At 31.1% G+C, this 20596-nt stretch overlaps 1 protein-coding gene across 1 annotated transcript in view; it reads left to right on the forward strand.

Moving 5' to 3' along the window:
• The window catches only part of LOC134717559 (uncharacterized), a 45625-nt gene that overhangs the window by 22289 nt on the left and 2740 nt on the right, over positions 1-20596 (forward strand). The window contains exons 11-16 of the mRNA XM_063580049.1: positions 1486-1526; positions 14549-14551; positions 15828-15830; positions 17309-17311; positions 17981-17983; positions 20571-20576. Of these exons, the coding sequence (XP_063436119.1) occupies positions 1486-1526; positions 14549-14551; positions 15828-15830; positions 17309-17311; positions 17981-17983; positions 20571-20576 (59 nt within the window). The remainder of the gene's footprint in view (positions 1-1485; positions 1527-14548; positions 14552-15827; positions 15831-17308; positions 17312-17980; positions 17984-20570; positions 20577-20596) is intronic.

The following is a 20596-nucleotide window of genomic DNA, read 5'->3' on the forward strand; positions in this document are numbered from 1 at the left end:
TGAAATTATTCCGATTCTAATTTGTAAAATAAAAGTGTAATTCAAGCAATTTTGCTTTAATGGTATATGGGACATAGCCATCTTGTATGCATATTTTGACAAACACTTTTATATGTATATATATAATATAGTATTTCTAGTCCGCCTGGAAAATAGAACTTTTTTGTCCCTAAAATTTATTTTTCATAGACCTGTATGAAACAATCCGTATGGAATGTACAAGGAATATAGTAGGAAAATTGCTTTGATTTCCTACCAGAAAAGAGTGAAATTCTAGTCAGACAGTAGTAGGAATCCACACGGAAAATAGCCGAAAAATTTAAATTAGCAGGAATTTCTTAGTAGGATTATTGTATATTCCTACCAGGAATATGCAAATTAGCAGGAATAATTTGGTAGGAAAATAAAATTTCTACTAGAAAACCTGGTAGGAAACCTGGTAGGAATTTTTCAAAAATCCACCCAGAAAAAAAAAAATTCTGGTAGGAATCTAAAAATATACAAAATGTAAGTGTATATTCACAAATACATAACTGGGTCAATGATAAGTTTGAATCTCAACAACAAAGAACAAAGGAAATTCATGGAATCAATTCCTCTTTTAAAAAAATGACTTTTGAAAATTTTAAGGAAACTGAATGCAATATATGCAAGCTATAGTAAGTGTTATACATAAACATGTAGATCTAAATTAGTTTAAGAACAAATAATGAGTAAGATTATGCACTATTAATGAATTATTAATTGATTACTAAACATTTTTGGCAGGCAGATAAAACAAAAATCATCTTGAATGTATAAGAATTACCTTTAGTCTTGATTAGCCATATTTTCTTACATTTCTATATTGTTACGTTGTTTGACCCTAGCTTGCAGCTTTGTATTCCAACACAACTTTTCAATCTTTCCCCTCCAACTTTTGAATTTATGAACTGGAACTTGCTTGCATTTAACATTGCAAAATGTGTGTCATTAGCAAACAGGAATTCAGTTCAAGATAACTTTCGAGGTAGACAGATTTTCTGGTAGGAATTCATAAATTAATTCTGGTAGGAATCTTAAACATGAAGTAGGAAAATGAAAAATCAAATCAGATTTTCAAAACAGAAAAAAATCTATACAGACTTTAACAATTCTACCTAGGTAGTAGGATTTTTGAAGTAGGAATATTAAAAAATCCAGTCAGAATGTTGTTCATCTTCCATGTCCGTCTACTGTCTATATGGAATCTTTGAATCTAGGTGGATTTCTACTTCATTCCTACTAGTGTCTAGGTGGAATCCTACTACTTATTTCGTACGGGAATGTTTCATCAAATATTGAATTGGTTTACAGCTAATTTTCTAATGCATGTAAAGCAAAACTTTGGTTGGCTTGCTTGGTTTATTTTATCATTGTTTATACAAGCTTTGTTAATAAGATTGATATCCTTAAACAATGTATATAGGCATAACTAAACCTGTTTATATTATATTTAAATTCCAGCGTTTTACCAATTACAATTGTTCAATATACAAACAAAGCAAGTAAGTTAACCAAAGTCTTGCTTTACATGCATTAGGAAATTAGCTGTAATATTGGTAATTTCTCTGAATTATCCTTTTTACAATTTTATTGTCTTTTATTCTATCTTCCTATTTGCATGAGGTCGCTCATTTTCTTTCATCAAATTATGAATTATCTCACTCTTTATTCATAAAAGTATGATTATTTTATAATTGAAATTACAATGCACATGATAACCTGCATAATCACTATCCTTATGTAGAGCTTTCTGCAATAAAAGTGGCTGACTCAACAAAATCTCACGTTGATTGAAGAAAAAAATTAATTGAAATCAGTTTTAGGCCTAAAAAAATAATGTTGTGTTTCTGATCACTCCCTTGAAATTTTGAAGGGACGGTAGGTAGGGATTTTTTTATTTTTTTGGATAGACAAAAGTTAGGAATTTAATAGAAAGTGATTGATTACCTTCTTTAAAAATCTCCCTGAGATAACTTTTAGTTTACCCCTTTTAAAATCCCTCTGAAATAAATTTTAGTTTACCACCCTTTTAAAATACCCCTGAAAAAAAACTTAGTCCAAACCTAAAAAAAAATTGGGTAGCACTTCCCCATGGATATTAGCTATTTAAACCCAATTCCCCTATTTCAGGACCAAAAGTTTGGGATTGTCAAGAGAAAGAAATTGAGAAGATGTGGGGCAGATTCATTTATCATCCCAAACCTACATATAGACAAATATATTATATACACTGTACCTGGCAGGACACTTTCTTTTGGCAAAGCATCTGTGGCTTTTCATCAGAATGTCAAGTCCAAATAATTATGACGTCTGGCAAGGCTAATTTAATTTTTTTCTTGGACGCCTTCCTGCAACGTCGTAGACCAGAAACAAATTAAAATAGTCTTGCCAGACGTCATAATTATTTGGACTACAGAATGTCTAAAGGGTTGATTGGCTGACCAGGTTCAGATGGATTAATATCAGGTTCATTTTGAAGAAGGGTCTGGCATGAAAATTTGATAAATTTAATTCCAAAAGATTGTATTGTTCCAAGTTCCAACAGTTGTGTTATTGTCATCAATATTTCCAGTCATTTTTGCTGGTGGCCGAGCACAAAATTTGTGTTGCGTATTTTTGTTTTCATCGATGTTAGACATTGGATGAATTTCATTGCTTATGTCAAAAAAGGTGTTACTTTCTGTAAAATTTAGAAATATTTTTTTCTCCACGAAATGGTCACACTTATTGCGTTGAACATCGAATAGCAGGACGCGTTGTGTTTCCATGTTTAAACACTGACAAACGAAAATAATTACTGCGCATGCTCCCGCATATATAATTACCCAAGAAGATTCCACTTTCCAGTATATTCTAAAAATAAGCCTCCAGTTTACAATTAGCATTGTTTTCTTTTGATGCGAAAAAAAAAATCGAGGGACTTAAAAAAAAAAAATTTCTTTTTAGAAAAAACGGTTGGTAGGCATACAATTTTTTTTCCCACATCAGCTTTAAAAACTTTTTGAGTCGTGGGGTCTGAAGGACGTTCGGTCGGGTGACCGGAAACTCAACATTTTTTTTTAGGCCTTAAATGGCCCTTGCATAAAAATGTAATTAGAAATAGAATTGAATGTTTCTTTTAGTAATCATATAGGGGTGTTAAGTGTTGATAGTGCAAACGTTTCTAGAATGAAGTACCTATTGCCGCTTTTATGTTTGGTCCAGAGCTTGATCATGTTGAGTTGTAATGTGTTAGCAATTTTTAGATCTGTTGTGGTGGTCAAGTCCATATCTCAGATACTAAGCAATAGGTGTAGTATATTCGGTGTCTGAAAGGACTGTAAGGTGTACATGTCCAACTGGCAGGTGTCATCTGACCTTGACCTCATTTTCATGGTTCAGTGGTTTTATTTAAGTTTTGGTCTGTTTTTCTTGTACTGTATGCAATAGGTCGTCTATATTTGGTGTATGGAATGATTGTTAGGTGTTTATGTCTAGCTGACAGGTGTCATATGACCTTGACCTCATATTCATGGTTCAGTGGTCAAAGTTAAGTTTTTGAGTTTTTTTGTTTTTTTTCCCAATACTATATGCAATATGTTTAACTTTATTTGGTGTATGGAAATATTTTATGATCTATATGTCAGTCGCGCAGGTTTTATTTGACCTTGACCTCATTTTCACGGTTCATTGCTCAGTGTTAAGTTTTTGTGTTTGAGACTATTTTTCTTAAACTATAAGGAATAGGTCAACTATATTTGTTGTATGGAAGAATTGTTAGCTGTACATGTCCACCTGGCATGGTTCATTTGACCTTGACATCATTTTCATGGTTCAAAGGTCAATGTTTAGTTTTGTTGGTTTGTTAAATTTATGTGACAATTGTAATAAAGCTTTATATTTAGGACTATCAACATAATATCAATGATTAGTAAAGAAGGCGAGACATTTCAGTGTGTGCAATTTGTTGATGAAGCTGAAGTCTAATCAACTTGAAACTTGGGACACATGTTCCCCATGGTATAATCTTTTTAATTTTAATGCCAAATTAGATTTTTTACCCAATTTCATGATCCATTGAACATGGAAAATGATAGTGCGAGTTGGGCATCCGTTTAGGATTTCATGCATTTAAATAATTTTATGGTTTTTAGTAATAAAAATTCAGTACAGAATGCAAAATTTAACATTAATTTATTAGGAAAACAAATATTTGCATGCCTTCTGAACTAAATTGGCACTGCCCTTCTGGAAAGGCATTTTTGTTTTAATAAAACTTACCATTGAGAAGCAGTTATCGCTTGCTATAATTATAGATTATCGTTGATCATCTCAACGAGATTGATTTTCTCGCTTGAGCTGGTACAGCGAAAGTGAGAAAAGCAATCGAGTTGAGATGACCAATGATAATCTATTTATCGCTATTTTACCTATGACGACGTTGTCAATTTCATCATGTTCATGTCAATTTCATTAGCAACGCCACATGGCCTCCTTAGTTTCTAGTGATAAGTATTCCATCTCAAGCGAGAAGCATGATATGAAAATTATCACGAAAAATGCACAAAATAGCGATAAATAGAGATTATATCATGAATAAGGCATGGGAACTTAAGGATGTACACCTATGAGGAACCAAAAATTTCTAAACTAAACTTTATATCTTAACCTGATTTTGAGGTTTATAAGACTGTAACAAAATAATTGGTGAAGAAAAAAGTCATAGGGTGGTGCACTTCTTTTTTTCGCTAAATCCCTTTGAAAATGTCCAATTTTGATGATTTTCCCATTTGCATTGATTTTTACCTTTTATGGGGCTATTATCGTAAAAAAAAATTACAGTTCCACAATAAACTTTTTTTCATACTTTCTATGATAAAGAATAAGTGGACCAATCTGAATAGGTTTTACTTAAAAAAACTATAGGTAGGTGCTAATATAAGAACGTTTTATCATATGTTGACACTGGATTACTCAAAAACTATTCATTGTACATGTAAATACACAATTTTTTCACTTAGTTATGTTTGATTATTATGTTTTTTAAATTGATTAATATTTTTCACTTGTATCACATGTTTTGGAAATAATTCAAGAACAAGATTTCAACAAGACTGAAAAGTCAGAAGAATACATCCTTAAACTAAATATACTTCCTTCGACCTGGTTCAAAGGCTATAATTATATAATGTAATGTGTGGTTTGTTTCAGAGTATAGTATTAAACGTCTTTTTAAAGGAATTTATTGGTGTATAAATTGGACCACTTCACTCATATAATATTATTATCACTTCACTTCACAGGACTTTTATGAATGTTTGTGAGTGACTTGTTCAGTTTATACACCAATAAATTTCATTTAAAATGTATAATTCTTTACAATTGGAGATAAGTGAAAACAAATATGTTTTTGGCTGCCCTCCTATTATATGGGTTATTTTCCACCAATTGCCAGACTAATTTTGGGTATTGATGCATGTTTGAAGCAAATATGTCATTTGAATGTGAATGCAATATACATTATGAGGTCAGGAAAGTTTATGTTGCAGTAATTACCAATGCACAAAATTATTTTTAAGCAATCAGTATAGTGCAAAATATGGACTTATGATATATGATGGGCTGTTCATGCATGGAAAGACACCCAATTGCAGGATAAAAATTGATTACTGCTAGCATTATAATGGGAGTCTTAAACTTTGAAACTGTCTTGTTTTCTTTCAGAATTGGAAAGACAACATAAATACAGATTGATTCAGAATATGATACAGAGGATTGCATCAAAATAATACTACACATCAAAGCTATGGATTAAAACATTGGTCAATATTCCTAGTTTTACTCAAGATTAGAATATAATTAATCATGTTTTAAGTAGTGACTGTATTTAACCAATTGTTCTCATTTAGATGAATTAGAATGTAGCAAAAACTGCAAACAATGTATTGACAAGATTGATAAGAACTGAATTTCCTAATATTTTTTTGTGGAAATAAAATTAAACATTTAATATTGTTAGGCCAAAAATGTCAAGGATTTGAAGCAAGATATTATACTTATGGTAAAAATGATGAGGAATAGAAGCAGTAAATGATTATTGTAGCTTACAATAAAAAAAAATGCATATTGACATTAATCATTGTTATTGCAATGAACAAATATTTGGCAGATTCCATCAGGTAATCTATGAATAATGATGTTAGATGAAATTATAAAAAGTTTTGTTTTATGATTGTTTCAAGAAGAAATGTTTAAAACAAGTTGATAAGATGCAAAATATATATTTGAAATAATTAACTTTTTAATTCACAAGGTTTATATGTGCTTGTAAAATGGTCGCATTGGCTTTCAATGGTTTACTTTTATAAATTATTATTTGGATGGAGAGTTGTCTCATTGGCACTCACACCACATCTTCCTATATCTATTGTATAATGGTATTACACAATGTACTAGTTCGTATAGTTATTCCAACATCCCTGTTCCCATATATGTTATAATTTGTTTTCGCTTTCAAATATCTTGCTTTATAGCTCTGTGTTTGTCAATTAATATCATGTAAGGATCATCTTTGTAAAAAATTTCAGCAATATTGTTGATTCAAATATATAATGTTGACAATTGATGTTATGGGACATACACACAAGCATAGACGGCATATTATAGATTTTAATTACATGTTTTAACGTTGTTTTCTGTCAGTGTCATTAGAATGGAGATAACAATATTGAATTTTAAGCTCCGACATCATCAGTAAACTTAATTTGCTACCATCAAATCCCCAATCGATACATAAGCTTAAAATGAAATACAGTTATCTCCTAAATCTTATGTTCTAATGTCTGAAACATTTGAGTATGCTAGTTAAGAACTTAAGAGTTAATCTTATTATATGTTTAACTTTTGAAAATGACTTGACTAGGATCCGATTTCCAATGACAATGTCAGTTAAACCAAAACAAATATATATTGTCTGTCAATTTATAACAAAAAATATTTTAAACATCATTTTTTCTTTTTAACCTGTGATTTATGCTAATTTTAGTATTGGAGTTGTTTTACTTTCTTAGATTCCTAATCCACTTTCTGTTTTTGTTTTTTGGTAAAAACTTTTTTGTGGTTTTCAATACCTAAACATAAATTTTGCAAGGGGCAGGGGTATACTGTTGTTTTTGTCCATCTGATGAGATTAGCCTTTTTCATTTGTCCATCTGATGAGTTAAGCCTTTTTCATCTGATTTTAATAGTTCGTCGTTATACCACTGTCCAAGGTTAGGGGGAAGGTTGGGATCCCGCTAACATGTTAAACCCTGCCACATTATTTATGTATGTGCCTGTCCCAAGTCAGGAGCCTGTAATACAGTGGTTGTCGTTTGTTTGTGTTACATATTTGTTTTCCGTTCATTTTTTTTTTATATAAATGAGGCTGTAAGTTTTCTCGTTTGAATTGTTTTACATTGTCTTATCAGGGCCTTTTATAGCCACTCTGCGGTATGGGCTTTGCTCATTGTTGAAGGAAGTACTGTGACCTATAGTTGTTAATGTCTGTGTAATTTTGGTCTTTTGCAGATAGTTGTCTCATTGGCAATCCTACCACATCATTATACCCGCCCTTTGTAAAAGGGGGGTATACTGTTTTACCTATGTCTGTCCGTCCATCAGTCTGTCCGTCCCATGAATATTTTTCGTCGCATTTTTCTCAGGAACTACAATGCAAGGATTTCTGAAATTTGGTTTCAGGTTTTATCTAAGTCATCTTTACTTTGTGATGCGTTTTCAGATTGATCACTAGACAACTTCCTGTTTACCGAACACTTGTATGATTTTATACATGATAGCCAAGATGAAAATTTTCGTCACATTTTTCTCAGGAATTACAACACAAGGATTTCTGAAATTTGGTTTCAGGATTTATATAAGTCAGCTATACCGTGTGATGCGTTTTCAGATTCATCACTCAACAACTTCCTGTTTACCGAACACTTGCATATTTTTACACTATTAATATTATCCACTTGCGGCAGGGGTATCATCAGTGAGCGGTAGCTCGCAGTTTCACTTGTTTTTATAAGCTCTGATTATGGATAGGGGTCAATCACTTATGTTTGCTTGTCTGTCCAGTACAATATGTGCTACTTTATAGCCACAAACTCTGCAACTCCTCTTTAACCACTTATTACAATTAAATGAAACTCAAGATTTTAAACCAGATTTGCATAAAAAAAAAATCAGATATTAATTTGGTCATGTACGGGGGTGGCAGGGCAGGGGACAGCCAAATGTTGTCCATGCATTTACTGATGAACTGTTCAACTAAAGCGTTTCAAATTTTAAGTTAAAATTTAACATGTTACTGACAACAAAATGGAGGTCTCGCAAAATGATGTAACATAGACTGAGAAATAAGCAACCAAAGAGTTTCAAATTTTAACATGTTACTGACAACGAAATGGAGGTCTCACACAATAATATAACATAGACTGAGAAATAAGCAACCAAAGCGTTTCAAATTTTAACATGTTACTGACATCAAAATGGAGGTCCCACACAATGATATAACATACTGAGAAATAAGCAACCAAAGTGTTTCATATTTTAACATGTTACTGACAACGAAATTGAGGTCTCACACAATGATATAACATAGACTGAGAAATAAGAACAAACAAAGGCAAGTGATGTATTTAAGGAGTAACAGTACTTGAATTGAAGAGTTGTCACTGTCAATTGGTGATTTGATGGTAGCAAATGCAGTTTTAATGGCGATGCACAGCAGAGACAGTAAAACGTTGATTATAGACTGTCAAATCAAAAGTTGACGGTGGCAACTCTTCAACTATAGTACTGTTATTCCAATTCTAATGAATTACCAAAAAAAATACGGTAAAGCTTAAATAAATGTATAGATTTGACATACCAAAAATCTGTGAATGAATGATGTTTGTGCAAAGACATCATGGCTAAATGTGACATCATACAAATGAAAACTTACAAACTGGAGGTTATTACGTTACTTTTACAATTCTAATTCAGATAAAGTTACATTAAAACAGCGAATGCAATGTAGGTGTTGTTCTATTTTCAATAATCTTAACATTTGTTGATTCAATCAATTTAAAATGGCAGGTCCCTACGTGATTTCTTTAGTTACGCCTGGTCAACTGGATTTGACGGTAACTTTAGCCAATGAAAAAAATGATCTATTGAAATTGCATTAGCATATCGAATCATTACTTAATTGTATGAATTCACGTACTAGTTATATGTAATTTCGGGAAAAAATCCTAGTTTGTTTTATTTCATTGCTTGTTAAACTAATACATGTTTATTCATATAATGGTCATTGGATGTCCTGTTCTATTGGTCTGAGACTACTATAACACTGTTACAGTAGTCTCAGTGTAGGTGCAAAAAATGTTTTTCTTTTTGTAATTGAAATGTTTGCATAATACTGCTAATTGTATGTATTCTTAGAAAAAGAGCAGAAGCCTAATACATATGATTTTTGTCTGGACTGCAACATCTGTCACAGAAAGTGTGACTTGAGAGTGATCTAGTGGCAGCATGAGTTATGACTTAAAAGTTCAAAGACCTGGATACTTCATACTGCATAATATATTAAAATTTCTGATTTTCTGCATTATGAACTTCTTTTATAAGTAATAGGACACTATTTGGTTGGTATGTGCATGTCTTGAAAGGTTCTCTTGCCTGTTCGAAAGATTTCAATTGATCTTGACCTCTTTTTCATCATCGGGATCAGTGAACAAGCTTAATAATAAAAAAATAGATGTATGATTGCCAATGAGACAATTGTTCACAAGAGACCAAAATGACCTAGACCTTAACAACTACAGGTCACTGTATGGCCTTCAACAATGAGCCAAGCCTACACCGCATGGTCAGCTATAATAGGCCCCGATAAGACTGTAAAACAATTCAAAGGAGGAAACTAACGGCCTTAAGTTTTGTTTGAGTGAATATCTTGTATACTATAAGCAAAAGGTCTTTATTGGGGGCCTCGGTGGTCTAAGTAGTTACTATTGTGTTCACTAGCCAGTCAACACTGAGGTTGTTAGTTCAAACCCTGCTCTAGTGGGTGCACTCAACTTCAATCTTAACATCGCATGATTAGCATTCATAACATTTAGTAACTGATGACTTTAATTTGATTGATTCATAGCCCTACCTTAGCAACTTTGGAGAAAGCAGTATTCCGCGCTCAACAAAATCAATGTACTTAAAACTATCTGTAGAGTAGCTTATCAATTGAGACTCGTGTACTTCATATGCTGGGATGTTGCTACTATGAAATTTGCTGCCTAATTTTGTGTGTTGAATAATTGGATTGTATGTATGTTTATGCGACACCTAACCTAATTGTCATGGTCCATTGGTCGAAGGTAATTTTTTTTATGATACAGGTACAGATCCTCTTGTATCTGCCCCTTGTCTAAAATTATTTTATTACGCGTCCTCTCCGATCGTGTGTATTTTTCACTAGAATGATACTGTTGTGTTTTGATTGCTCATGAAACGGTCTAATTTATGTGCTGATATAACCTTTTCAGGTAGACTATTCCAAATTTCTACTACTCTGTGAAACTGTTCTTTCTTGCATCTGATTCATTAGATTTAACAAGTCTGACACACTGTGCTATTACAAATTTCGATAATAGTCCTGTATTCATTATTTATATTTTATTACGTTTCAAGTTGAGTGACTACACATTCATCGTATACTACAGTACAATCACAAAACACTTTAACCAGATCCAGTATTTACCACCGACCAGAAATCGTGATGTATCGTAAGCAACCTTGTTTGCGGGGCTATTGGTAATGTGTAAAATGCATTTACAGCTCTTTTCCTAATGCATGTAGTTTAATGTTTTGTTTGGCTTGCTAACTTTTCATATAAAACTGCTCAACCATTTAGTGTATAAGTTTTGCAAACACAATTAATTGATAGTTGGTGTTTCAGCTTTTATCATGCTATTGGATGCTTTTGCAGAAAATTATGTACCGTTAATGTTATTGCAAACATTTATACAACAAAACAAGCAAGCCAAACAAACCTTTTAACTACATGCAGTAGGAAAATAGCTGTAATTCATTAGCCGAGTCTTAAATTAATCGCCTATTTAATTTGACTCGAAAGAATTTTAAAGAGTAGCTAGGACTCGGATGAATCTCCACTGAGAACAATAGCTATTGTATTCATTCATGAAAATTTTAATTTCATCAGTCGACGGGTAAAGTACTTGAGGAAATGTTTTATTTCCTTTGCAAGAAAAACAAACATCAGCATATATGTTATTTCTAAACTTCCCAATTGCCACAGAATCCCGGTCTTCATTTCTTTTGTTCTGCCACTGCCATTGATTGTTATTCAAATATGATTCAACATGGACTAAGATAAACATTTGTAAGTATCTGATATAAACAGCCGATACAAGATTTACCATATAAAATAGAAATGACAGTTTAAAGACGCCCTAATTATATAATATTTCCCATGATTATCTATTTTATTGATAACATTTGCTGCTTAAAATGATTTAAGATGAAAAGGTATAACAAGAACAAGATTATTTTACAAGACCTTGGTTGTATAGTTTCGGCAACACTTGCATATACAGAAATACTGAATTTAAAAACAAAATCGATAATGAAAAATGACTAAAATTTTCAGTACTGAAAAATGACTGAAATTTTCAGAACTGAAAAATAGCTGAAATTTTCAGTACTGAAAAATGACTGAATTTTTCAGTACTGAAAAATGACTGAAATTTTCAGTACTGAAAAATGACTGAAATTTTCAGTACTGAAAAATGACTGAAATTTTCAGTACTGTAATCAACTTTTTTCCAACATTACTGAAAATGATATAAAAATTAATATACTGAATAGTGATGTTTCCTAAAAGTACTGTTTATATAGCGGCATTTAATGTACTGTTTAGTTATGTTTCCTAAAAGTACTATTTCTATAGCGGCATTTAATGTACTGAATAGTGATGTTTCCTAAAAGTACTGTTTATATAGCGGCATTTAATGTACTGTTTAGTGATGTTTCCTAAAAGTACTGTTTATATAGCGGCATTTAATGTACTGATTAGTGATGTTTCCTAAAAGTACTGTTTTTATAGCGGCATTTAATGTACATGTAAACGCTAGTCAAATTGTTGGTAGTGTATATTTCAAATGCTTTTATGATATTTTTGCACTGTTTATGTGTGTTTCAGTTAGTAATAGCTTGTTGGATTTTAATATTTTCTTAGAATAGAGTAAATTTTAGGTCAATCAATTGTGTTGCTCATTATAGTGATTACAAACAGGATGTGATACCAAAGGAGCAAGGAAAATACCTGTACAGATGTCGCAAGTGTGGGTAAGTTCATTATTATTGTTTCTATGGACATGACACAGAATTGTACATCTATATCATTTGGCGTATCAAATGTATAATTTCAAAGTGTCAATGAAGTGCAAAATACATGGGTCTTTTATCTCAAAAAATGCAACAGGTGTCATGTGTAATTGGCTTGCGCCACACAGATGTTGGGACTGTTTAAGAAATCAATAAGAAACATCGATGAACAAACCAATAAGAGTGATATAGAGCAGCATTATATCTGTTAACTTGTAAATAATTTACACAAATGTAATGAGCAACATAGTTTCGCCTTCGTCGGCAGTGATGTAAATGGATGTATAATAATAATACTAGACGCCATATTTTGGTACTCATATTTAATCACTCATAGGGCGCATTCGATGGTTTGATACTAAATCATTCACGGGTATTTTGCATGATTTGCATCATTTGCATAATATGGAGAATATAAAAAAGAAGATGTGGTATGATTGCCAATGAGAAAACTATCCACAAAAGACCTAAAAGAAATTCATTTTTAATCAGTTAAGATGTGGTCTAGAGCTCGCATGCATGTCAGTAACTGTCTTTGTTGATATACGCATCATTGCCATTTTGCATAGGTTTTTTTAGTTACCTTTTCTGACATCAGACTCTTTTAAACTGAGTCAAGCGCGCGAGGTTTGTTTAGACTTAAAACTAGATTCAACACACCAATGGTTATAAAAATGTTGGGTATGTTTCTCATATTTAAAAACGCTGAAACGACATAATGTAGATGACGTAAAGCTCTAAACGCAGCACAAATTTGTAAATTTAGACGATTTACGTTGGCATTAAATTTCAGACCCTTTTATTTGCTGAGTCAATTATCACTTTCGAAACATTAATTGTCAGATGCAGAAAGGTTGATGCCGCCAATTTTATGATGATAATGTAATATTCATCCATAACGACTTTACATGGTTATCTCACAATACAATTCAACAATAGGTGGTAAAATAAAGTAAACGTACCTAAATTTATAGAAAATATTAGTATTGCTTCGGAAATGTTTTCTGGAAAAAACAGCAACTTATCTATCAGTAATTTTGTTTAGAATGTGTAACTGATACCAATGATCTGTTTCATATTTCAGAAAGGAAGAGAGAACTGATATGTAAGTATAATCTACGTCTATTGTAAAAGACAAATATTTAAAGTTCGCAATTCGTCAAATTGTTCCAAAAAATAAGCTAACAATAGATTGTGACACGACGATGGCTAGGTCTAAGTGTTCTTTGGTTTTTTTTATTAAACGTGTTGTTTGGCTTTTTAAAAAAAAATTCTTTGCTATGGTGTATGTTTTTTTTGGTTTTTATGATTTTCGAATGCCCATTGTATTTGGTTTAAAACATATTTCGAGAAAATAAACATTTAACGTCTATTATACTGTAATCGAAAACAAGTCCCATTTTAAGCCATTGTATCTTTTATTTTGCTCACCCGTGCATATTGTTGTCAATGTATTCGAATCATATGATACTGTAATACGATTAATAGGTTCAGCTAGTTATAACACAAAGTTAAATCCATCATTTTCTACATAAGTGAATGCTTGTACCAAAAGCGGGGCGAAAGATACCAGAGTGACAGTCAAACTTATATATCTATAATAAACTGGGAACCACATGGCTTAGAAATATAAAAAGAAACAAGAACAACAAAAAAACAATCATTGTTTATACTACAGAGATACAAAGAAACACATATCAAACAAAACAATCATGTTGATGTACTAACGTTGTGAGATTAATTGCACATATATAAATACCAGGTTTTACAAATTAAAAATTCATGAAAAAAAGATTAATGCATAATGTTGTCTCGTTGATAAAGACACTCTGCGACGTTTACTATGCGTCCAGTATATTTGAACTGCGGTTAAAAGTTTTTTCTATCTAGTTACCATATTGGATAGGTAAATCAAATGTTGCTCGGACAAAACACTAAGTAAAAATATAGAAGTGCCATGTCGAATGTTTGCTCATTTGTCACATTCCTATGTATACAGCACGTAAACATTGCAGGGTTTGCACCGCACACTCACCATGTTACTGCATAACTTGTTCAATTACATTTAGTCTATTTATCAATTTTTTTATTATTAATTATTTGATATTTTCAGAATGTAAGTGTCAAGTAGAAAACAGATAAGTATAGCGTATTATTGTATATGTTGGTTTGTTTGTTGGTGTTGGTGTATACAGATATTTATATAAATTAGTTAGGTAGCTTTACAATTTGAAATAATCTCAATCACTATGAGGAAACATGAGAAAACAAATTAAACTCATAGTAATGACTTTACTATTGAATTATCTGACAGAACACTCGATATTCTCAAAATGTTGTACTTTTATTGCATTACTTTTTCAATTAAATCCAATGACGATTTTTTGTTTTTAACTGTATGATTTGCTGTTCAATAAATTGATCATTTTGACTGGTTTTTGTTCAGCGTGTAACTGTTAAGTAACAATCAGAAAATGTAATTATATATACTATAGTTCATTATATAAAGAGAGTAATACAAATGTGTTAAGTAAAACAATAAACATGTCATGATTGTGATATATGATAGACACCCGTTATGTCTACAAAAGAGGCGGAAGATACCAAGAGACATTTAAACGCATAACGTTATAATTTAGTACCCAGAACGACAAAAAGACAATCAAATGAATACAAAATACAACAATCAGGATTGCGTTGTTTTCTATATGTATCTTCATCTTCATTACATTTTTTTTTGTACATAACGTGTGATTAATTCAGTAATAAAAGTAAAACAATACACTTGTCATTAACGTGATGTATGTGAGACTCGCGGGTCGTCTACAAATGAGGCGAACGATACCAAAAAGACATTTCAATGCATTGGTCGAATATAAACTGACACCGCCATGGCTAAATCCTAGTCCTACAAAAACACCAACAACAGTCGTCAAACAAATTGTGTGATTTCATGCACTGATTAATACATTTACCGTCATTGGAAATGCTGAAAGCAGTGTAACCCTGTATAGTTACCAAAACTGTTGTCAGGTTGTTTTAGATTTATGAGTTTGACTGTCCCTTTGGTATCTTTCGTCTCTCCATTGAAGTATATGTCCTTGGAAAACACATATCAATATGATTATATCGACCTGACGTCCATTTTTTTTTTAGGTTTCTTAACAAATTATAAATGTACAAAGCGCCAAATCATAAAACTTTTACATTGCAATAACTGGCATCATTATATCTTATTGACTATACTTTTCAAAAATATGACAAAAACAAACTGTCATCTACAAATTTTCTCCTATCACATTACTATTTATTCATTTAATTATATTGGAGATAACTTAGTTCATTTCTAAATGGTATGCTGTATTTAATGGTTATTTATTTGATTATTTCAGGCAGTAAGTGTCAAGTAGCATACAGATAAGTAATTTACACTTATATAATATGCACTTTAAAATGTAATAATATGTATATAAAGGTGTTAGAAGAGTTGCAAAGTTAAACAATAAACATACCATTGTGAGAGAGAAATTTTCTCAGTACCGCTGTTCGAAAGTCGTATATCGAATGAGAGAAAACAAGTAGGTGTCACGTAGAAAACAGATAAGTATAGCGTATAATGGTATATGTAGGTCATTATATAAAGATATCTGTACCAATTAGTTTAGTAATAGTGAACATTAGATAAACCATTAAAATGATATATGGTAGACGTGAGCATAGCTCTAAAATTTGAAATCATCAACATAACTATTAGACACGATGAGAAAACAAAATATAACTCATAGTAATGACTTTACTTTTGAATTATCTGACAGAACACTCAATAGTCTCGAAATGATGTAATTTTATTGCATTACTTTTTTAATTAAATCCAATGACGATTTTTGTTTTTGCCTGAATGATTTGCTGTTCACTATAATGATTAATTTGACTGATTTTTGTTCAGCGTGTAAGTGTCAAGTAACAAACAGAAATGTATAATTATATATACTGTAGTTCATTATATAAAGAGAGTAATACAAATATGTTAAGTAAAACAATGAGCATGCGTATAATATGATGTATGATAGCCGTTACGATATGTCTACAATAGAGGCGGGAGATACCAAGAGACATTCAAACGCATAACGTTACCCAGAACGCTAAAAAGACAAGCAAATGAATACAAAATACAACAATCAGGATTGCTTTGTTTTCTATATGTATCTTCATCTTCATTACATAACGTGTGATTAATTCAGTAATAAAAGTAAAACAATACACATGTCATTAACGTGATGTATGTGAGACTCGCGGGTCGTCTACAAATGAGGCGAACGATACCAAAAAGACATTCGAATGCATTGGTCGAATATAAACTGACGCCGCCATGGCTAAATCCTAGTCCTACAAAAACACCAACAACAGTCGTCAAACAAATTGTGTGATTTCATGCACTGATTAATACATTTACCGTCATTGGAAATGCTGAAAGCAGAAATGTGTAAAACTGTATAGTTATCAAAACTGTTGTCAGGTTGTTTTTGATTTATGAGTTTGACTGTCCCTTTGGTATCTTTCGTCTCTCCATTGAAGTATATGTCCTTGGAAAACACACATCAATATGATTATATCGACCTGACATCCATTTTTTTTAGGTTTCTTAACAAATTATAAATGTACAAAGCGCCAAATCACACAACTTTTACATTGCAATAACTGGCATCATTATATCTTATTGACTATACTTTTCAAAAATATGACAAAAACAAACTGTCATCTACAAATTTTCTCCTTTCACATTACTATTTATTCCTATAACTATATTGGAGACAACTTAATTCTTTTCTAAATGGTATGCTATATTTAATGGTTATTTATTTGATTGTTTCAGGAAGTAAGTGTCAAGTAGCATTCAGATAAGTAATTAACACTTATATAATATGCACTTTAAAATGTGATAACATGTATATTACGGTGTTAGAAGAGTTGCAAAGTTAAACAATAAACATACCATTGTAAGAGAGAAATTTTCTCAGTACCGCTGTTCGAAAGTCGTATATCGAATGAGAGAAAACAAGTAGGTGTCACATAGAAAACAGATAAGTATAGCGTATAATGGTATATGTAGGTAATTATATAAAGATATCTGTACCAATTAGTTAAGTAATAGTGAACATTAGATAAACCATTAAAATGATGTATGGTAGACGTGAGCATAGCTCTAAAATTTGAAATCATCAACATAACTATTAGGCAAGATGAGAAAACAGAATCTAACTCATAGTAATGACTTTACTTTTGAATTATCTGACAGAACACTCAATAGTCTCGAAATGATGTAATTTTATTGCATTACTTTTTTTAATTAAATCCAATGACGATTTTTGTTTTTGGCTGAATGATTTGCTGTTCACTATAATGATTATTATTATGACAAAAACAAACTGTCATCTACAAGTTTTCTCCTATCACGTTACAATTTATTAAATTAATGTATTGAAGATAACTTAATTTGTTGTTAATGGTATGCTGTATTATATGGTTATTTATTTGATTATTTCAGTTGGTAAGTTTCAAGTAGCAGACAGATAAGTATAACGTGCACTTCAAAATGAATTAATTTGTATATAACGATATTAGTAGAGTTGCAAAGTTAAACAAAGAACATAACACTTAAGTGAGAAATATTCTCAATACTGCTGTTCGAAAGTCGTATATCGAATGAGAGAAAACAAGTGAGTGTCAATTAGAAAACAGACAGGTATAGCGTATTATTGTGTATGTAGGTCATTATATAAGGTATTTGTACCAATTAGTTAAGTACTAGTGAACATTAAATAGACCATTAAAATGATGTATGGAAGACGCGAGCATAGCTTTAAAATGTGAAATTATCAACATAACTATGAGGCAAGATGAGAAAACAAAATATAACTCATAGTAATGACTTTACTATTGAATTATCTGACAGAACACTCGATAGTCTCAAAGTATTGTACTTTTATTGCATTACTTTTTTAATAAAATCCAATGACGATTTTTGCTTTTGCTTGAATTATTTGCTGTTCACTATAATGATTAATTTGACTGATTTTTGTTCAGCGTGTAAGTGTCAAGTAACAAACAGAAAAAATATAATTATATACACTGTAGTTCATTATATAAAGAGAGTAATAAAAGTGTGTGAAGTTAAACAATAAGCCTGCTTATAATATGATATATGACAGCCCTGCGGTGTGTCTACAAAAGAATCAGAAGATACCATTCAAATGCATAACGTAATTGTACCAAGAACGACAAAAATACAATCAAATGATTACAAAATACAACAATCAGGATTGTGTTGTTTTCTATATATCTACATTACATACAGTGTTATAAGTGTAGTAAAGTTAAACAATAAACATACCATAAATATAATATATGTGAGACTCGTTCCGTCTAATAAAATGTCGAAAGATATCAAAGAGAGATTCAACAGCATTGGTCGGATATAAACTTGCACCGCTATGGCTAAATCCTAGTGAGACATACAGATACAACAGTGTACAAAACAAAACGTAATATGTTGTCATTACCCGTCTTTTGGAGATACCTTCATTGAAAATACAAAATCAAAAATGAGTAAAACTTATGACATATAATAACCAAAACTGTGGAAGTTATTTGGCATCATTACTTAATATAAATTAAATATATGATTGTCCTTTAAATTACCGATTCTTGATAAGTATTCACCAGATAGTGACGTTCAAAGACATGGTATCCTGCTCAGCCCTGTCATAGAATTAATTGTCTCCTTTGTATTAGTCAATCAGGAGTATAATAGAAAAAACTGTCATTTAACAAAATGTTTTTTTTTCTATATTTTTATTACGTATTCAACTAATTCCATTAAAGTTGGTTAATTCATTGCAGAATTGCATGCTGTAATTTATAGTTATATTTTTTGTTTTTTTAACCACTTGTAAGTTTTAAGTAGAAAACAGATAAGTATAGCGTACATGTACATAGACAATTTATAATGTAAGGTTTTTGATGCAATGGTAGTAGTAACATAGTTCAGAAAAAACACTTAAATGCTGTATCTCAGAAGCAAGTTGCGAAAGATCATATAGAGACATTAAAAAATATTAGTAAAATGTAAACTAAACAAATACCATGGCAAAAGTATAAAAAGACAAACAACAGTTAAAAAAAAACCAAAAAGACAGGGTATTTTAGAGACGATGAAAGCCAATACAGTTTTAAATGAAAATAGAGAACATACACAAAACTGGTTGAACTATCACTAGGACAACTTTTTCTTGAGGATGTTAGATAAGAGTCTAGGGTTAACGTTTGTTACATATCCGATGATTTGTCAAACCCTCATAAGATTTTCTAAAAAACCTTGGCAGAAGATATTTATGATTCAGAAATCAGGTATTTAATATATATTTTCATTTTCAGTCTTTGTCTTATAGATGGTTTTGAATTAATTTAGTTTTACTTGAAATATTTGTAAACCTGCATTGATTTTCATGAAACTTGGGCTTTATTAATACTGTATATCTCGTTTTGTATACAATGTGAAATATCTGATAAATCCATAAATACACTCATCATAGATAGTTATTTAAACTTCGCTTATCAGATAGTCTTTGTTGTTAGTGTTGTATCGTTTTATCGTAAATAATCCAATTCTAAGTTTGTTTTCTCGCCAATTAATATAATACAGACGTAATTGATAAAAGTAAGAATTCGTTTGCATTGTTTTTTTTCTAATATGATTGTTATATAATTAACAACTGGCTACCATAGAATTAAAAAAAAACATACAGAAGTATTTTGTTATCATGATTGTTATTATTTCCAAATGTATAATCAATCTTGAGGTTTTAATATCCATTTACAATTATTTTTGGAGAAATGTATTCATTTTCATCATTTGATTTGCCATTTGTGTGTATATCTATATCTTTTTTTTTTATAGCTCCTGCAATTAGGAAACCACAGTTTCTTTTAAATAAGATTAACATTTTCAGAGATAATTCTAAACCTAATATGCATATTTAAAACGTTGTATCTGGTGTTTTTAGTTGAGTATTTCTCCTTTCGTTGTTTTCTCAAATTATTCATCAGATTTTAACTGTATATATATTTTTTTTCAGGGAATTGTAAGTACCAACCATATAAG

The sequence above is a fragment of the Mytilus trossulus genome, chromosome 5 (assembly GCF_036588685.1).
Source record: "Mytilus trossulus isolate FHL-02 chromosome 5, PNRI_Mtr1.1.1.hap1, whole genome shotgun sequence".
Taxonomy (NCBI): domain Eukaryota; kingdom Metazoa; phylum Mollusca; class Bivalvia; order Mytilida; family Mytilidae; genus Mytilus; species Mytilus trossulus.